General features: G+C 41.9%; 2 protein-coding genes across 5 annotated transcripts in view; both read left to right on the top strand.

The window, feature by feature from the left end:
- The window catches only part of LOC135100602 (high-affinity choline transporter 1-like), a 33,973-nt gene extending 23,294 nt beyond the window's left edge, over positions 1–10,679 (top strand). The window contains exons 10-16 of one of the 3 annotated variants that reach the window (XR_010268811.1): positions 298–401; positions 1,784–1,812; positions 3,648–3,746; positions 6,286–6,416; positions 7,026–7,200; positions 7,370–7,566; positions 8,615–10,679. Coding sequence is in view for 2 of the 3 variants with exons in the window: in XM_064003664.1 (XP_063859734.1) it covers positions 298–401; positions 6,286–6,416; positions 7,026–7,200; positions 7,370–7,541 (582 nt within the window). In the remaining variant the exon portion in view is untranslated. Of the gene's footprint in view, positions 1–297; positions 402–1,783; positions 1,813–3,647; positions 4,441–6,285; positions 6,417–7,025; positions 7,201–7,369; positions 7,567–8,614 lie in introns of those variants that run through there. The other 2 variants (XM_064003664.1, XM_064003665.1) reach the window with 2 other exon arrangements.
- A 56-nt stretch (positions 10,680–10,735) lies between these two features.
- LOC135100601 (glutamate receptor ionotropic, delta-1-like) lies at positions 10,736–17,101 on the top strand. 2 transcript variants are annotated; one of them, XM_064003663.1, is made up of 3 exons: positions 10,736–13,793; positions 14,057–14,221; positions 15,125–17,101. In XM_064003663.1, exons 2-3 carry the CDS (start codon positions 14,060–14,062, stop codon positions 16,745–16,747), a joined length of 1,785 nt encoding a protein of 594 aa, XP_063859733.1. In that variant the 5' UTR covers positions 10,736–13,793; positions 14,057–14,059; the 3' UTR covers positions 16,748–17,101. The 2 variants fall into 2 exon arrangements, with proteins under 2 accessions (XP_063859733.1, XP_063859732.1); XM_064003662.1 differs by lacking the exon at positions 10,736–13,793 and adding an exon at positions 13,833–13,933.
- Positions 17,102–17,935: the final 834 nt, after the last annotated feature.

The raw sequence follows: 17,935 nt of genomic DNA, 5'->3' as shown, positions 1-17,935 counted from the left end.
AATTAGCTAGAAAGTTATTTATTTATTTATTCATTTAGGTAGTTATTTAGCTCATTAGTTAGCTAGATGGCTCATTAGTTAGTAAGGTAGTCAGTCGGTCAGTTAATTAGCTATTAGTTAGTTAAGTTGGCTGGTTAGTTACTTACTTAATTAGTTAAGTAAATTAACTTTTGGTTACTTAGTTAATTAGGTGGTTATTTATTTACTTAATTGTTCACCTAACTAGCTACTGACCAGATGATAATTACTGAATTGCCTGTAGGTAAACATTCTCACCGTTCACCTTCTGCCGCGCAGGCCACTGACCGGGAGGTGATCTGGGTGATGCGAGCCAGCATCGTGGTGGTGGCCGCCATCGCCTGCACCATCGGCATCCTCATCAACAGCATTTACTATCTCTTGTAAGTGTCTGTCGGGTATCCTCGGCTTCCAGGTTATTGTTGCCTCAATGACTCTCATTTCCTAAACTGCGTTAAGCCCCAAGCTATGCCTGTGTTCCATGACTGATTTCTTTCCCTCTTGTTGGACGAATACTTAAAGTTATGCTTGGGTTAGAATTACAAACTAACCAATTACAGTAATCAGCCCTGTATTCTCTCTCTCTCTCTCTCTCTCTCTCTCTCTCTCTCTCTCTCTCTCTCTCTCTCTCTCTCTCTCTCTCTGTGTGTGTGTGTGTGTATCCCTGATCCACTCACGTTGGGTACAGTCTGTCATGAGCGGAGCGCGTGCATGGGTTGACAAAGGTCTATTGTGCCACGTTCATAATAACTGGGCTAACCATTCGAGCACTATATAATTCATAATCGTTCATCTGTCTTTCATTCTTTCTTTGCTCCAATAGTTGTCATTTTCTATACTCTCGTCTTTTTTAATTATTAAATAAAAAAAACAAAAACACTTGATTTATCACTTGGAAAAAACTGAGACTGCTGTTTACTCATATATTTTCCAAGAATTCAGGAACTTGCAATAGCAGGGACCATGAAACTTAGCATCTAATCAGCCTTCTGTTCTCTGGACTGTAAAAGTACCTGCATATTTTTCTAAAGCTGGGCGGTAATCCAGCATTGTCACATTATACATCTAATTTCACCCTTCTTTATGTTATTATGCGAACATAAATTAACCTTTATTTTAGCTTTGCCTTAATTTTCCCCTCTCTGCCTTTCAATATTTTCCACACTCAGCCATTTCTGTCTCTGACGGTAGCAAAGGCACCGCTCTCGCCTGCAGTGCCCCTTGGTCAGGTCAGAGTGGCATGGGGGTGCCAGGGAAGGGGGTAGGGTGGCGCTCTCAGGTGAATGAATGTTTGCTGGGCTGGGCAGCGTGAAGGTGCTGTATCTAGCATCAGTCACGCTTGCATTAGAAACTAGAAGCGCATGGCTGGTCTGTAGTGACACTTATGTCTGTCATTAGCGTAGAGTTAACACTTATGAATTATATAAGAATATCTACTTCTCATTAAGCATAATGCAATGATAACTTGAATTTCACAGGATGCTTATTGAAGTAACTATAATGAATCACTAGTACTTTACTGGCACTTCTCATCAGTAGAATGATGTATTCCACCTCATGAGTATCTGATTAGCTCAATCAAGTGAATGTAACGCTCTGGGATGGGCGCCTTGCTTGCACGGCGGCGTCTCAGCGCGATGGTATCCACTTGAGGCTTTGCAGAATGTTATATCATGTGCTGATAGATTCAATGTTAATAGAAATAGATGATGATACTGGACACTGCTAATGTTCGGGAGCTCACTGATATTCCTGGTTGTTTCAGCCTTGTCTTGCCTCGTACAGTATGGATGTGTAAGTCTCCAGCAATAGAGTGTATCCCTCGCCACCTTACCAGACTATGTATTTAGTATTAAGGCTTATGCTCATCCACACGGAGGCTGGGAGGGTGTTTCCTCATCACCATGGCGGTGTCCTCATTCCATCTTGGGAGAACAGTTATGTGTTTCATTTCTACCTCATTTATTATCACATCAAACTCTTCTTGTGTTTCATGTCGTAGGATTTTGTAAAGTGATCTTTGAAAGTAGAATGAGTTGTCTCACATTTCAAGGACATGACAAGAATATTATGATTAATTTTACTCAGTGTTTCCGCAAGGGTACATCTCGTTCTACCTCAGTAATGGATCGTTTACCTCCAGTCAGGCAGTGGAGGGTGGTGGCTGTGTCCCGCTGGTAAGATTGCCTGCATGACTGTGAGGGCCTTACCCTCCCACATGTGGACATCTTGATGACACAGTGTTATAGCACACAGTTTCCATTCATCACTCATCCCATGCTTTGGGAAAATTGTATAGAGTTTTGGCAGGCGCGACCACCCAGACCGTGGGCACAGCGCATTACCCTCCGCCAGTAGTAATGATTAAACTCGTAATGCAGGTACTCGTTTCTCACGAGACAAAATTTTTTTGGTGTCCAGTACCGACCAACTGTGCTGAAAGGCAACGCAGGTACAGCGTGATTCGGTTTAGTTAAAAGTGATGCCAGTTCCTGCCTCCAGTCAGAAGATTTACAGTTGCTGTTTTTTTTCCCATCATCATCACTTCAAACTCATTTTAATTTCTCATTGATAAGAATCAACTAAAAAAATTGAATATTTTGTATCAAAACTTGTTTGGGAATTTATGCATTAAAATTTTCAACTGGCTTTCCAAAATCAAACTGCAGTTTTTCTAAGTGTTTTATATATATATATATATATATATATATATATATATATATATATATATATATATATATATATATATATATATATATATATATATATATATATATATAGTTCTGCAGTCACCAAACACACACACACAGACACATATTGTTTATGTTGCTTAAAAACAGTCATTCTACAGTCATATTTATCACTGGTGGCAGGACAACAGTGTCGCCCAAAAGTTCAAGTCTTGCTTTCTCCAGTTTTTTGTTCCATAACGTGACTTTCATCTGTGAGTAAGGAGCTGCAAACATGAAGCATCATTGGGTCTTGAGTCTATTCTCAATTTCATTCGAGCTCTCACCTGCATTGCCATAGTTCTTTTTTATTTTCTCCATAATCATAAGGAATCAATAACATTCTTTTAGTACAGTAGATTTTTGTAAAAGTCATTATAAAAACATTGCTTTGAGTAATTCAAACTTTGTACGTAGTACGATATATCAATGTTGATACGTAGAATCCATAAGACATGTGAAGCAGGTGTCGATGATGCTTTGGTGCTCGGCGAGGCTGGAGCGGCGGTGCCTCGCCTCGTGAGTCTAACGACCTGAGGCGCGGCCCCGTGTCCTGCCCGAGACACCATCATTTCGTCACCACAGGGAATTGTAAGGAGTGTGAGTCGCCATGCTGGTCAGAGTCCGCTGCCTCGCTGTCCGACCCGCGTTGCACTCGTCGCCTTGGCTGGGCGGCCGCCAGACGCAGGCAGATTAATATGAGTAAATACATTTCTTCACCTCAAAATAAACTGTCAGTTACAAAATTTCAAAGAAAATATAAAAATTTGACTCCGCATCTCGGCTACCGAGTGGAAGGCAACAGTAAATGCTGGGCGGCGGCGGCGCAGGCCAGGGGAGCAGCATGGCGCAGCGCACGATCCAGACCAACATAGTGGTGTGAGTTTCCATATATTTCAGCCCGGGCAGCGGCGGGCACCGGGCCGGTCAGGCTACATCCAAGATCACCGACCCTCAAGCTCCCGGCTAAGCCTTGCAGGCGCTCTTGTCCCCCGGGGTGTACGTCCATAACCGTCACAATATCACCATTAATCATTCTTCTCACGACGCCATCACTCACCCCGCCCCACTGCCCTTCTTAGCCCGTCACGCAATCTTGAACCCACATTAGTGTCTGAATTTGTTTATAGTTCATGACATCTTTGAATTCCCTGGTGCCATTCATTTTTAATTATCTGTGAGTGTTGTTCTTGACTGCTGGTAAAGTAAATGTGTTGAAATAGTTTTTGATTGTAAATCATATAATAGTGAGCAGTTGTTTAAGATATGAGGGTAAAGAAATGCTTACTGTCACTCATAGAGTTCAGCATCATGTAGGTAAAAAAAAAAAAAACGTAGTAAGAGGTTCTCAAATGAGAATTTAGAAGTGAGGGAGTTGAGAGATCTCTGGGGAGGTGAGAGAACAAAAAAGAGAGTATCATGTATTACAGATGAAATCGAATCTGCACATATTAGTGACAATTACTGAAAACAGAAGTCATTTGATAAAGAAAAGTTAGTTCAAGTGATAGGACGGTAGCTCAGGAAAGGGAAGCAGAGAGAGAAAGTACAAGAATACAGCGGAAGGCTGAGATCAGCAAAGTATTGGGAATCTAGTGGAAGACACAGAAGATTAATAAAGGAGTGGAGGAAAATGAGACGTATTGTTTTGTACTGAACCGGCGGAGCTAAAATTTATGATAATTATATATATATATATATATATATATATATATATATATATATATATATATATATATATATATATATATATATATATATATATATATATATATATATATATATATATGATTTAATTATTTATTTATATAAGGCAGAAAAAATGTGCAAAACGATGGATGAGAATTAGATAATGTCTTTAAATATCTTCGAAAACGTAGAATTGGATGCAATAACTACTGATCGAGCAAGAGTTTCAGTACACATTAGCAGGACTTAGTTAACACAAGGGTGCGGGACAGACGCAATGGGTTGGAAAGCAACTCATGTGCTGCCTCACTTGGTGGAGGGCGGCGCCCCCTAGTGCAGGGTGTTCAGGGGCGCAGTGGTGATCTGTAGTGGGTACATGTCAGGGATAGGAAGCCTCTCTTTGTTCACCTTCAAGAATTACTTTCTTGGTGCGGGTGTGTGGCTGCAGATAATATAAGCTTTAGCTTGCAGGAGGGTACATGTTGATGTAGGTCACTTGTTGGCAGGGCGCGATGCTCCTGAACAACACTTACATACACTGTACGCTTTATATATATATATATATATATATATATATATATATATATATATATATATATATATATATATATATATATATATATATATATATATATATATATATATATATATATATATATATATATATATATATATATATATATATATATATATATATATATATAACGATAGCAGAGCATTTGCAAACTCCATTTTGAAATGGAACTGGTCCCGTGATCGCTGTAGCTGTCACGCTGAGGGGAATCCACTAATCAGTAGGGTTGTAAGACAGACACAGAATTTTTTTTTTTTTGTATCTAAAATTGGAAAGTGAATAGTTTTTCTTTCTGAAAAATCTTTATTTTCAATTCTAGCACTTAGATTCAAGAAAATACACATGACTGGATAAAACAGTGCGAGGTAAATTATGCATGATAATTACTTAGACTTTTTTCTGCTGTGTTAAGATGAATTCAAAATTTCCCAATTACTGTCCATTTTCTCTTCGCTATCAATCAGGATGCCGCTGGGATGCGTGCGGCATGTCCCGCTGAGCACAGTTCCCCGCTGCATTGCTTTCAAGATCATAATGAACTATTTGCTATAGCAGCAGCTCTTCAAAGCAGACATGAGACTGAAAAAAACACCATTGATATTGGGAAGGAGGCATTTGATTACTACTGAATTGTATTTAAGAAGAAATCAGACACGTCGATGACTTAATGGAGATCTGCCTGATTAGTGATGCCAGACAGCAGCAGCCATCACTGGAGACCCCAAGCTTTTAGATTCTTTCCTTGAAAGTTTTAAATATTCTCTTAAATGAATGACAATAATAATAATAATAATAATAATAATAATAATAATAATAATAATAATAATAATAATAATAATAATGATGATAATGATAATAATCATAATAATAATAATAATAATAATAATAATAATAATAATAATATAATAGACTTGGTTTATCAATCTTTTTTTTTTTTTTTTTTAATGTGGCAGCTGTTCCTACTACATTCATCCCATCACAGACATAACGTTGTTGTTGATTTAAAAGACATCATCATCATTGTTTCATAAAACACCATATATATAAGATGTACATTTCGAATTTTATTTTACTGATGTGTTCTATGTTCTCTTGCCTCCCTATCTTAGGTCTTTCATGAGTTGTAACAATTTCACTTAGACACTGTGTGTCTCTAGTAACTAGCACAATGCTCTTGACTTGTTTAATGTTAGGCTCTTAAGTGATGCCATAGGTTAGCTCAGACACCCTTGCTCCAATGCCCTGCGTGACGCGCCTGTCTTTGGTTTCTTGCAGTAAATTGTGCGGGGATCTGGTGTACGTGATCCTCTTCCCGCAACTTCTCATGGTGGTGCACTTCCGGGACCGCGTCAACACGTACGGCTCCTTCGTGGCCTTCTGCCTCGGGCTGATCGTGCGTCTCTTAGGTCAGTGCCGAAGCAGCCACGCCGCCCTGGACACGACTGTTGCTTTCTTCTGATCGAAATATTCAAGTAGCATAAAGAATATAGAAAAGACCCTTTACATTTAGACAATAGGACAAGAAGCAGTAGGTTGAAGCTTGGTAAAGGAGAAGCTGGTAGTTCTTAGATAAACTGGTAGATGAATGGAATAGACTCAGTAATAAGGTTGTTAATGAAAAGTCAAGTTTAAGAATAGAGAAGATAAATTGACCTAAGTATGTGGTCTTCATGCTGGAGGTGGTTCTGCAGGCCTACGCATAGGGTTCTTGCAGCTTTCCTTGTGTTCTGCTTTTGTGACAGGTTTAGGGGAAGTTTGCAACAATCGTCATCGCAATTTTTTTTTGTATCTGACTGTGAGGCACAATGGTTAAGTAAGGTTGAAAGATCAATGCTTTTACATAAGACTTGTAAATGAGATATAAGTCTATACAATACAGTTCCACAAAACAACTGTGATTTAAGTAGTAGTTCATTATTACTATTCTACCTAGTCAACTTAATTAAAGTATACTAGGAAAAGTAAAGACAATGATAGAGTGAAGGGGACTGGTGTGTTTACTTTTGCACCGGCAGGAGGAGAGCCGTACATCGGGGTGCCGGCCACTATCCAATACCCATTCTACGACGAGGAAACGGGCCAGCAGAACTTCCCCTTCCGCACAATAGCAATGCTGGTGTCGCTGTTCAGCCTCATCGTCTCCTCGGCCATCGCCAAGGCCATTTTCACCCACAAGATCTTGCCCCCCAAGTAACAGCTCTTGTCTCTGTGCAAAGCTTAAATAAAGTCCATTCATTCTCCTTTGTGACATGATATTTCCAAGTATTATATGTGGATGGTGATTTCTGTTGTTCTTCATCAATGAGCAAGACTGACACCCCTCTCTAACTATTACATCAACTTCTGTGTTAATTTTCAGGTTTGACGTGTGCAGATGTTTCCACCGGGCTGAAAACGACGAGCTGGGAACGGCCAATCTAAACAAAACTCTCCCACTGGCAATGTCGAAGACCAAGGAGGATGTTTCTCCTCTCAAGGCAGCAGAGAGCAACCTGTACATGCCCGTCAATGGGACGATGAACGGCGTCTAGGTGGGCGATGTGTTTCCAATATTGGGTGAGTCATCAGTAGTAACTTCAACATAAAGCGATTTATTGTAACTTTGTGAAATTTTTGCTGAGGTAGAGAAAATATCTTAATATTCAGTAAAATAATATATGATTTCTTAGTAATTTGCATTGATTTGAACAGAAGATTTGCCATAAGATTAGATTATATATTTTGGATGCTGTACAACGATTTCCAGTTACTTCAGTCCTTTGTCACTCCGGCACCCTACCTTAGTCACTCCGGCCCCAAGCCCTTATCACTCTGGGACCCTACCCTGGTCACTCAGGCCCCTACCCTAGTCACTCAGGCCCCTACCCTAGTCACTCCGGCCTCCTACCCTAGTCACTCCGGCCTACCACCCTGGTCACTCCGGCCTACCACTCTGGTCACTCCGGCCTACCATCCTGGTCAAATGTTCGTTCATTATGCTCCTCTAAAAGAAAATGAAGAGCCATCAACAGCCGTGGTCATTCTTTGACTGGTCGTTCCAGTGGTTATGATATTTTTATGATATTGTACATATATAATATTATGATATGTTTGTAGGAGGATGCAAGTACCACCCATCTCCTTTGTCTTTGAAAAGCCCTCTATACATACTTAGCTCCCAAAGCGACACACACACACACACACACACACACACACTTTATCTACTGTGTGTGGAATGTGTACAGTCGTTATATGAAGAAATAACTGTTAGGAGGTACTGAAAAATTCCAAAATTATTCCGAAAATTATTTGGGTTATGTATAACATTCATTATATCAAGTGAAATTAAACTTATGTTATCACGGAATTAACTCTTCATGCGATGATGCGCAATCACCACTGGGAAGCAGCCGTGGCTTGGGCTGAACGAGGGAGAGGCCGGAGTGACTAGCCCCGGAAAAACTAGGGGCTGCAATGAACAGGGCTGGAAGAACTAGGGTGCCGGAGCGACTTGTTTCGACGTACATGCAATAGAGTGTGTGTGTGTGTGTGTGTGTGTGTGTGTGTGTGTGTGTGTGTGTATGTTTCAAATTAATACTAAAAAAGCCTCTTTTTCAATCCCCAGGTAGGGAGACGCTGAGGTGTCGCCGCGTGGGCTGCTAGGGCGCGACGCTTCTCCAGGGAGAGGCTGTTCATGTGCCCCGGCTGTCGTTAATGTCACTACTGATGAAGAGCAGGGTCTAGACACGAGTTCAGGAGCGGTTTTATACCACAGCCGCATGTAATATTCCTTAAGCAGGCTTTTCTTGTCCACAGAAGAGTTATCATTCAGAGTACAACGTTGTGTAATGCTTGGAGCGCGCACAAACTGAGGTTCGTGCATGGTGTACTGTACCTTGATATACGTAATAGGGATTGTCTACCGAGCTGCAGAGCGCTGGTTTGTGTTGACAAGAGGGCAATGGCAATGGGCAACAAAATACGTGAAACAAGGCCCAATGAAGTTTCCATTTTCCGAAGAGGATAGTTCAGAGGAATATCCAAAATCACGAAACGGAAGCTAATGGGTAATATTAGGTGGGTGCCTCGTAATTTCATGATGTGATTTTTGATACATAATGTCTATTTTTTCATGTCGTTGGTCTAGCACTGTTCGTCAGTTTTGTTGCAACTCCTTTTCTTATTTTTTGTTATTTATCATAAGAATTAAAGGAGTTGTAATTGTTAGGTGCATGTTGAAACTTCCTCGTAGGGAAGGGTAAGATAAAACAACAACACACACTACTGTTTTCCTGAACTCGTGCAGAGGCACAACATACATATCTAAGATTAGAATCAGAAGTAGCGACATAAGGGATCAATCTGTAATTCTCGCTCTGAGTGTCGTGTATGCGTGGTAGTGGTGAGCGGGGTGACTGGCCCTCGGTGTTCCGGTATGCTGGGCCAGATAAGAGTGTACTTGACAGTATTTCATAACGTAGCTTATTTTGAGGATGTCCACGTCACAACTTCTCACTTTTACATACTTCTCATTCATTAGCTTTTGTTTTTTGGTGACAATTAATTATTTGACTGCTAAGGCTTCCCAAGCTAAACAAAGTTGATCTGGTTCAAATTTCATGAGATCATTAAGTAATTCAAATATTCTAATACTGGCTGATATTTTTGCCCAGTAGAATCGTATGCTGCCATTTAAATGGAGTAATAAGTGTCACTCTGCCATTAGGAGTCAAAGAATTAAAGAATAATGGATGTCCTTCAGTTTCTAGAAAGAGAGTGAGTGATGAACGTGTTTGGTGTTTGTAGCGGCTGTCTCTCTGTGCCGCGGTCGACGCAGCGAAACGTGCATGATAGTGGGCTCTGTGTAACATTAGCGAAGATTTTTTTTTTTGTGAAGCAAGCAAGGAGGCTGTTTTTATAGACACGTAGTGCATGTCCCATTCCATGATGGAGAAGCACCGTGGTCATTATAATCAGTCGACGAATATTATATAGAGTTTACGAAAATGCATTTTTTAATTAGGCAGAATCAATGACGATAGAATCTTATGAAATTAATACAGCTCATAAGTAAAGTACTAAAAATAAAGTGAAAGGATAAACCTAGATTTATCATCGGGATTGTAATAATTACTGTCAACTGCATTTTCATCACAGCAAAATCTTTACGATTAACGGTCTCTCTTCTGATGCAGAGAGTTGTATAAATTTTTGACAAAGGCCTAATTGAATTCGCCTTGGAAACGATGGTGACAATTACAACATGGTGACAGTTACCACATTCTCATGCAATGCGAGGGTTAAAAAAAAAAAAAGTTTCTCGACGCCTAAAGGAAATAAGCTTCATGGATAAGACTGACACGTAATCGACCGCGTGAGGTGTGCATAAGACTCTTCCGAGGGGACTGTGAAGAGGTGGGTTGTGGGGAGTATTATTAGTGCATTAATTACTACATTATAATAGTAAGTATAGTAAGTGTGTCCGTGTCTCGTTCATTTCGCTGCATCTGGAGTGTCAAGTATGATGCTATTTTTTTTTTCAAGTAGTCATGACATTTAGTTTCATGCATGTAGGTAAATGTGCCTGAAAAATGCAAATAAGATCTTCCCTACGGTTGAGGGTCAGAGATAAAATTGCAAGTTGTTAGCAGTATTTACATGTATCTTTAAGTAATAAACATTAAACCTTTTACTGTCAATATTTTTCAAGCAACGGTATCCTTTTCATCACCGTTCATTTGTTTTTTCTTCACGTCCCATACTTGCTATAGGGAGCAATTATATGTCTGCTAAAAGAATTGCTTGTGAAAAGATTTACAGAAAATGATAGATAGATAGATAGATAGATAGATAGATAGATAGATAGACAGAAAGATAGATAAATAGAAAGATAGACTGATAGATAATATGAATCCAGTCTTTAAAGTTGGGAGGGGTGACACGTGGCCTTCCAGTGGACAGGTGATCTGTGAAAGGAGAAGACAACCTGGAAAATGTCATCTTCAGGATCACAGTTAACATTCAGCCTTTTCTCATTTGGACTCGGCTGTCACAAAGATGGTGGGCGGAGGTGACGTTTTAGGATAAAATTACTACATTTTTGCATTTAATTTCCTTCGTAATTGTAGCTGTGCCGAGGCCGTTTTCTGTTTATTACGCTGGTTGAGAATGGAAAATATCGTCGAGAGAGAAAAACTTGACTCATGAACAGCGACACTTCTCAGCAGATGACTTCGGTGCTGAAAGAGTCTGACAGGCGAGAGAATGTCAGCCTCGAACATCATTATGACCTTCAGCCACAAGGCGCCTCGGGACAAGAAGACGCTCGTGTCGTTTCTGTTCATAATTACTTAAGGTGTCATCTGATGGCTCAGAGGCGAATGAAGCGGTCGAGCTTAGAACGACCTTCCTTCACCATCGTCAGGTCATAAGTTAAAACAAGAAAGAGGATGATTACACTTTTATTGATTTATTCATTCACTCTATTATTATTTCTATAGCATCTTCCTTTGATTTTTCTATGTTTTGCGAAACGCAGGATTCTCCCGCTGTTCAAGTGCCGCGTGATGCCTCATCTTCGTAATATGACGAGGTTGGATAAATCTATGAATAAATATCACACTGGTAAGTTTTATTCAAAGTGTTTGGGAGCCTCTTCGTGTAGATTAACTTGCTTTTTGCATTCTCCTTATTTGTTTATAGACTTAGTGTTCATGGCGTTGAAAAATAATCAAATGCACCTTTCCTTTTCACTTTTTGCTGTTTGATATCCACCAAATTCTCTTACCATTCGTCAAAGAGCATTACATTGCTGCCATGCGTCTCGTTTCATACCATCCACACTGTTTAATCAGAGCCTCGAAAACTCCACATATTAATGGTTTCCTACTGGCTGCTGAAATGGTTGACATGGCATTACCTGTCAATCGCTTCATGTCAGAGTTTAATACAACGCAGCAATTACGATTATGATTCTGCGGGAAGGTCAGATGTAAAAAAAAAAAAAAAAGGTAAACTTTACTTTGATGAAATTCTCTGCTGTTTACTGACGAGAGCAATTTCCTGAACTCTTCAAAATGACACATGACTCAAATACTTAAATACGAGTACAGTGCGTGCAGTCGCGCCCCTGAGCAGTCTGGCTGCACAAACACAAGATAAAGGAGGAAAATGCTGCAGAACTACTGGATCACAGGAAATCTTGGAGGAAAATGGATGGGTAAGTGAGTAAATGAAGATAAAATGTATTAATTAGTACAAAAAATAAACAATTAAAGATTACTGCAAAATGGCCTAGGTAACTTAATTCCAACAAGATAAGCAACACTTATCTCCTCACACATACACACACACACACACACACACTGGCAAGGGAGTGGAGAGCACGGCGCTGCCAAAGGGCAAGGCGCAGCGTGACACCCTCATATAACTTCGCCGACAGAGCGCGTCTTCAGTGTGCCGACGCTCCTGCCTGGATTTCCCACAAGCAAAAACAGATTTCGGGTCACAGAAGAGGAAGGAAGAGCAGGTTAATTGTACGTTGTCTTATAACGTTAAACAATGAACAACGACTATTAGGCGAAGTGGTTAATAAATTTTCATGCCATTGAACTGCTGAACAAAGTATGTACAGTTGCTATATTTTCTCATTTGGAAATATTGTAAAGAACCTTAAGAATTGCAGCAATTGTACTGAAAAGAATATAAGAATCGAATCAACTGTACAGAATTTTCTTTTTTCGTTACTTCCTTACAGTAACTGTTGATCAACGCGTTCCTTAGGAGACCGGCATGAACTTGCTGTTAGTTCAGCTCACCCTGAGTGTCTGGCTACTCCAAGACGCCTGCACTGGGGACATGGCCACCATCACACCACAAACAGGCCGCCGGGCAAACCTTCGCTCCGAGCTGATGGTCCGGAGACGGCAAGATTTGATTTTGGATAAGATGTGTATTACAATGTCATCATTATGTGTGTGTGTGTGTGTGTGTGTGTGTGTGTTTACGGATGTAGGTTCGTGAATTATAGTAGGCGCGTCGCCTTTCCATGGGAAACCATTCGGAGGACTGCAACCGCACCCACGTCAGAGTATCCACGACTGGTGAGAGAAGTCCCCATGCACGAAAACTAAACGGCCAGATAACCAAGACAGGAAAGCAAAGAAAAAAAAGTCAATAATCCATTTACCAAGGGTTTATAAATATGTATGAGCAGGGAGTAAACGTCAAGAACCTTTACGTATTAGAATCTGCCAACAGAGTGAGGAGTGACGACTGCTGCGTCACACGAGAGATAAGCAGCAGTGAAGGAAGCCACGTAGTTTCCTTGTCGACATCCAGACGTAAAATAATAACCGGCACCAAACATTTTCTGAATCACAAAAGGATGTCACTAGCTCTCACAGCTGACCATCTCACAGGTCTCAAGTGACCTTGCTACATAGATACACTAAATGTGGAAAGCTGTGATGCGAGAATGTGCAGATATGGCCGTACGACACGTCCCAAAGCCATCCCACCGTCACAGGTCCGAACCAACGAAGCTTCTGATTCTCTGAACCATAAGAATTACCTTATTTCTCCCAACTATATGTAATACAGGGCGCGCGCACACACACACACATACACACATCAATATCAGTCATAAAACTTTATGGTGAACTTACCTCACGCACACAGCTCCTTGCTATCATCCGGCAGTTCAAAGCTCCTGCTCCACCACTAAACAGCACCATCAGTACCACAGTAACTATTATTTACAATAGGTTCCGGTACATCTGCAGAACCCAAGATAGACGCACGGGGTACGTAGTTCACCTAACTGGAACTCAGTAACACAGTGAGTCCCAAACAGTAACTTTCAACTGCCGGTTGAGTGAACAATTATTCTGTTAGCCACATTGGCTCTGCATATTACAGTACCGTGTATGTACTATGTATGTATGTATGTATCTATCTATTGACATGCTTGTTTGTCTGCTGTGAGATACTTTGATAAATAATTTTCGTACTTTTTAAGTTTAACCATGACAAATTGCTACCATTGATAACTTTTGTCCTGGTGCAGACGATGCAGCAGACGGTGCAAGCTGCGGCCAGCGTCCTTGCGTCCCTCCCGCTGCAGTGTCACCTCACCCTGTTCTGGGAACAAACGGAGCACTCCTCCTCCTCATTCGCCAGTGCTGTTGAAGATTTCAGAAAACAAGCTTGGGCATCACGTCGGCCTGTGCAGGTTAGAGAGAAGATATTATACAAATACCACGTACTTTCTTTTTTATTTTTGCACCGAAGCTCAAATTTCATAACATCATTGACGTAAAGACAGGACGTACTCTGGTGAGAAACACTCAGCTTCGCTGCTTGCCTCCCCGTAACTCTAACTTGCGGCGGCGTATTTCCTAGCTGTAATGTGACACAGGGTTACTTCATCTCCATGTTGCCGTAAAAGTTAATCTGAGGTACTGTTTTACCAATATATTTGCCGAACAAGTGAGGCAGTACAAGGTGTTTTATGCCTGGGGTTATTCGTGCTGTTGGGTAGGGATGGAGATACTGATTATTTTCTGTTACCGCTACACCACCTTGCTGTCACCTGTGCTACGTATCTATAGTGGAGAGTCGAGGGGAAGACTGCCCTAGCACGTGTGTGTTCACGGTGCTCTCAGGACACAGGCTGTCACGTCGCCGCAATAGAGGAGACTAGTAGTTCGAATTCTGATAATTTTTACGCTAAATGAGTCTAATATGCAATAATTATACTCATAAGATCACATCTAAGGTATAACTATAGGGCGTATAGCATCTGTTTGTTTTTGTCTCTCAAACCTGTGGCATGCGGTGGATCGCTGCGAGAAGGCTAAATATTTATGACGACCAATGTGGGTGCCGGAGGAATGAGATATTTCGAAGTCAGACATATTACGCCTTCCATAACGATAGACTTGTTGTCAACATTGGTATTTCTCAAAAAAAAAAAAAAAAAAAAAAAAAAATTTGCTTGTTAGTCCCTGCAATGAGTAAAGGTCGAAAACTGTCCATAAAAGGCAGGGCGTTGAAAGCAGTATGGGGGAACAAGACTGCGGGAAAGATCTGATTGGGAAAGGGCTGCTTGTCACACTCTCCTTTCCTATTGCAGATGATGATGCTGGACCGGACTGTGCTAAAAACGGAGGCCACATGGAAGAGGTCAGTGTGTGACGCTTATGTGTTGGTGTTGGGTGAGGGACGTGAATTGGTGCGTCACGCCGATGATCCCGCAACCTCCATCTCCTCGCGATTATGGAACTACAAGGGTCACTACATCATGCTGCTGCTCGGATCGCTGGGCCCCGCAAGAGCAGCAGGGTTGTCCGCCGTATCCAAGACTGCCAACCTGCTGATGGTGCAGCCTTTAGGGGTCTCGGTGCTAGTCTGGACGCCGCGGATGTTTCCCAGATACTCCCCACCACGTCTTCTACATTCCTGGCGCAATAAAGGCTTGCGGTACGAAAGGCTGCGATACACTCCAAAAGACAACGATTTATGGAACTCAGTGCTGCGAGTGGCCACGTTCGATCATCCGCCGAGCGTTGTGTACGACTATGACAGCTTGGGGCGAGTGGTGCGGCGGTTGGGTGTGGACATGCAGTTGATAGAGACGCTTGCTAAAGCTAGAAATTTTACGTTGGAATTTCATGAAGTGAGTCACGAGGAGCTTTGGGGATACGAGCTTGAGAACGGCACGTGGGTGGGACTGGTGGGTCAGGTTCACCACGAAAGGGTTGACTTGGGGACGTGTAACTTGTTTCTGGAGACTCACCGCGCACAGCTGCTCGACTATTCCACGCCTTACAACTTTGAGCGTGGCTGCTTTGTTACCCCTTCACCCAAGCCCCTCAACAACTGGCAGTCACCGACACTACCATTCGCCTGGAGCACCTGGGTGGCCACATTCGCCTCGCTAGCTCTTGGGGGAGCACTACTGCGGCTGGTGGTGGCCTTCAGCAGTGTTCAAGAGCCTCGTGAGTTCACAAGCTTTTCTTTCGCTTACCTGTACGTTATGGGATCTCTAACCTCCCGCACACTGAATCTGACCCCACACGGTCCCCGTCTGCGGGCGTACGTGGGATTGGTATGGCTGACGGCACTCATCCTGGCCACGGCCTACTCTGCGAACCTGGTGGCCTTCCTGTCCGTGACGCAGATGTCTGTTCCCATCAACACGCTGCGGCAGCTCGCGGGCAGCGGCCTACGCCTCGGGGGTCACGCCTTCTGGAAGACGCAGTTTCGAGCCTCAATCGATCCTACCGTGCAAAGTTTTGCAGATCGACTAGAGCCTCATGTCGATCTTGACGCTTTATTCGAACAGGTGGCTGCGGGTAAATTTGCGTTGATCGAGAATCGCCAGTATTTAGAAACTGTCGCGGCAGTCCGCAACTCAAGGGGTCGTAGCGTCCTGCGGATAATGCCACAGTGTCTCCTGACGTACAGCATCGGGCTCGCCTTTCCCCAAAACTCTCCGCTCTCTGATTTCCTCAATCCTCTAATTCTTCGTGTAGTGGAGGCCGGACTTGTCTTTCGGTGGCGACGTGACGTGGTGGACTACTACCGCAGTCAGTCTGCGGACACCAGCAGTGGTCAGGACCTGGTGGTCTCTTCGCGGGGTATGGCGCTGAATCTTAACCAACTGCAAGGTGCTTTTTACGTTCTCGTCCTTGGCTGCTTCGGAGCGTGCATCGTCTTCCTGCTGGAACAGCTAAACTCCCCACGCCCCTCGTGATCAGATCCTCGGGATGAAAATAATTAGTCACTTTCTCCAGATACTTATAATTGTTTCATTCCTTTCCCTCAGGCCACATCCCTGCGACTCTCGTGCGACGCATTTAGCACTTATCGTGCTAAATGCTGTGCACTCACTCAATTTGTCAGCAGCGTTTATCCACACTCAACTATTGCTATATCCTCTTCTTCCCCCCAAGAATTCTCTAGCATTATATTTTGCTACATAAATTCTGTGTCTCTACAATGATGAAAGCCTACGATTATTCATTCCAGTTAGTTGTTCTTACACCTTTTCGTCCGTAGTTTTTGAGTAAAGTCTGTATTTAGTGTTAGGTTTTCAGTAAACATGCTTGCGACAACTTTGTGTATCTTTATCCTGGTCTCAGCGATTAACTTATGCGGTACAGATTTGTAATAGGAAATGATACTGAGTTGGAGGGCATCGTATTATTATTATTATTATTATTATTATTATTATTATTATTATTATTATTGTTATTACTATTATTATTATTATCATGCAGGTAACAGTAATTTCCTTTCAGAACCGCACTAATTAAAGGGATACTCATAACACACCCGATGTTGAAGCCTGCTAACGTTCGATGAAGTTGATTACCTTCCTTACCTTATGAAAAAAAAAAAAAAACGAAAAAAATATAGCATTTCTAGCGGCACGTGATGCTGTTTATTATAATCATCACTTCCTGAAAGGGTTATAAGATCACGAACAGAGCAAGTCACTCCCCACGCTAGCATTGATGGAATTATACGGGAGAGAGAAGTATTGTCACGTCTCTCATAGTTAGTAACCAATATTTCGAAATTATCTTTTAAAAGTTCACCGACCTTTCAGTTTGTACAAGTAAAGTTAACATTCATTAATCTTTCAGTTTGTATGAGTGTATCGTTTTCCATCTGGAGCACTGTCTTCCCTCACGCATAACACCTTTAAGTGAAACTCTGTGCACCGCAGCCTCCCAGGAAACGCGACTACTTCTTTAGGTATTACGGATCCCAGGCAGCGGATGAAGGGTGGCAGAGAGGCGAGCCGGTGCTGGCGTGCAACCTCACGCATCCAGAGAGACACTTTCACTGTAACATTCCTCGATCCTCCTTCTTTACATTCTGATGGTAATTAATGGAAGGAAATTAAGTTTTTACACCGAGTCTATGAGTTTATCAG

The sequence above is a fragment of the Scylla paramamosain genome, chromosome 5, assembly GCF_035594125.1.
Source record: "Scylla paramamosain isolate STU-SP2022 chromosome 5, ASM3559412v1, whole genome shotgun sequence".
In the NCBI taxonomy this organism is placed as follows: domain Eukaryota; kingdom Metazoa; phylum Arthropoda; class Malacostraca; order Decapoda; family Portunidae; genus Scylla; species Scylla paramamosain.
Note: the sequence above shows the minus strand (reverse complement) of the source record. Positions and strands in the feature narration are given on the sequence as shown.

Bases quoted from the DNA above. Each gene is read 5' to 3' on its own strand.
- LOC135100601 (XM_064003662.1), top strand. The intron at 14,222-15,124 runs GTTAGAGAGAAG...TTCCTATTGCAG, and splicing joins CATCACGTCGGCCTGTGCAG to ATGATGATGCTGGACCGGAC.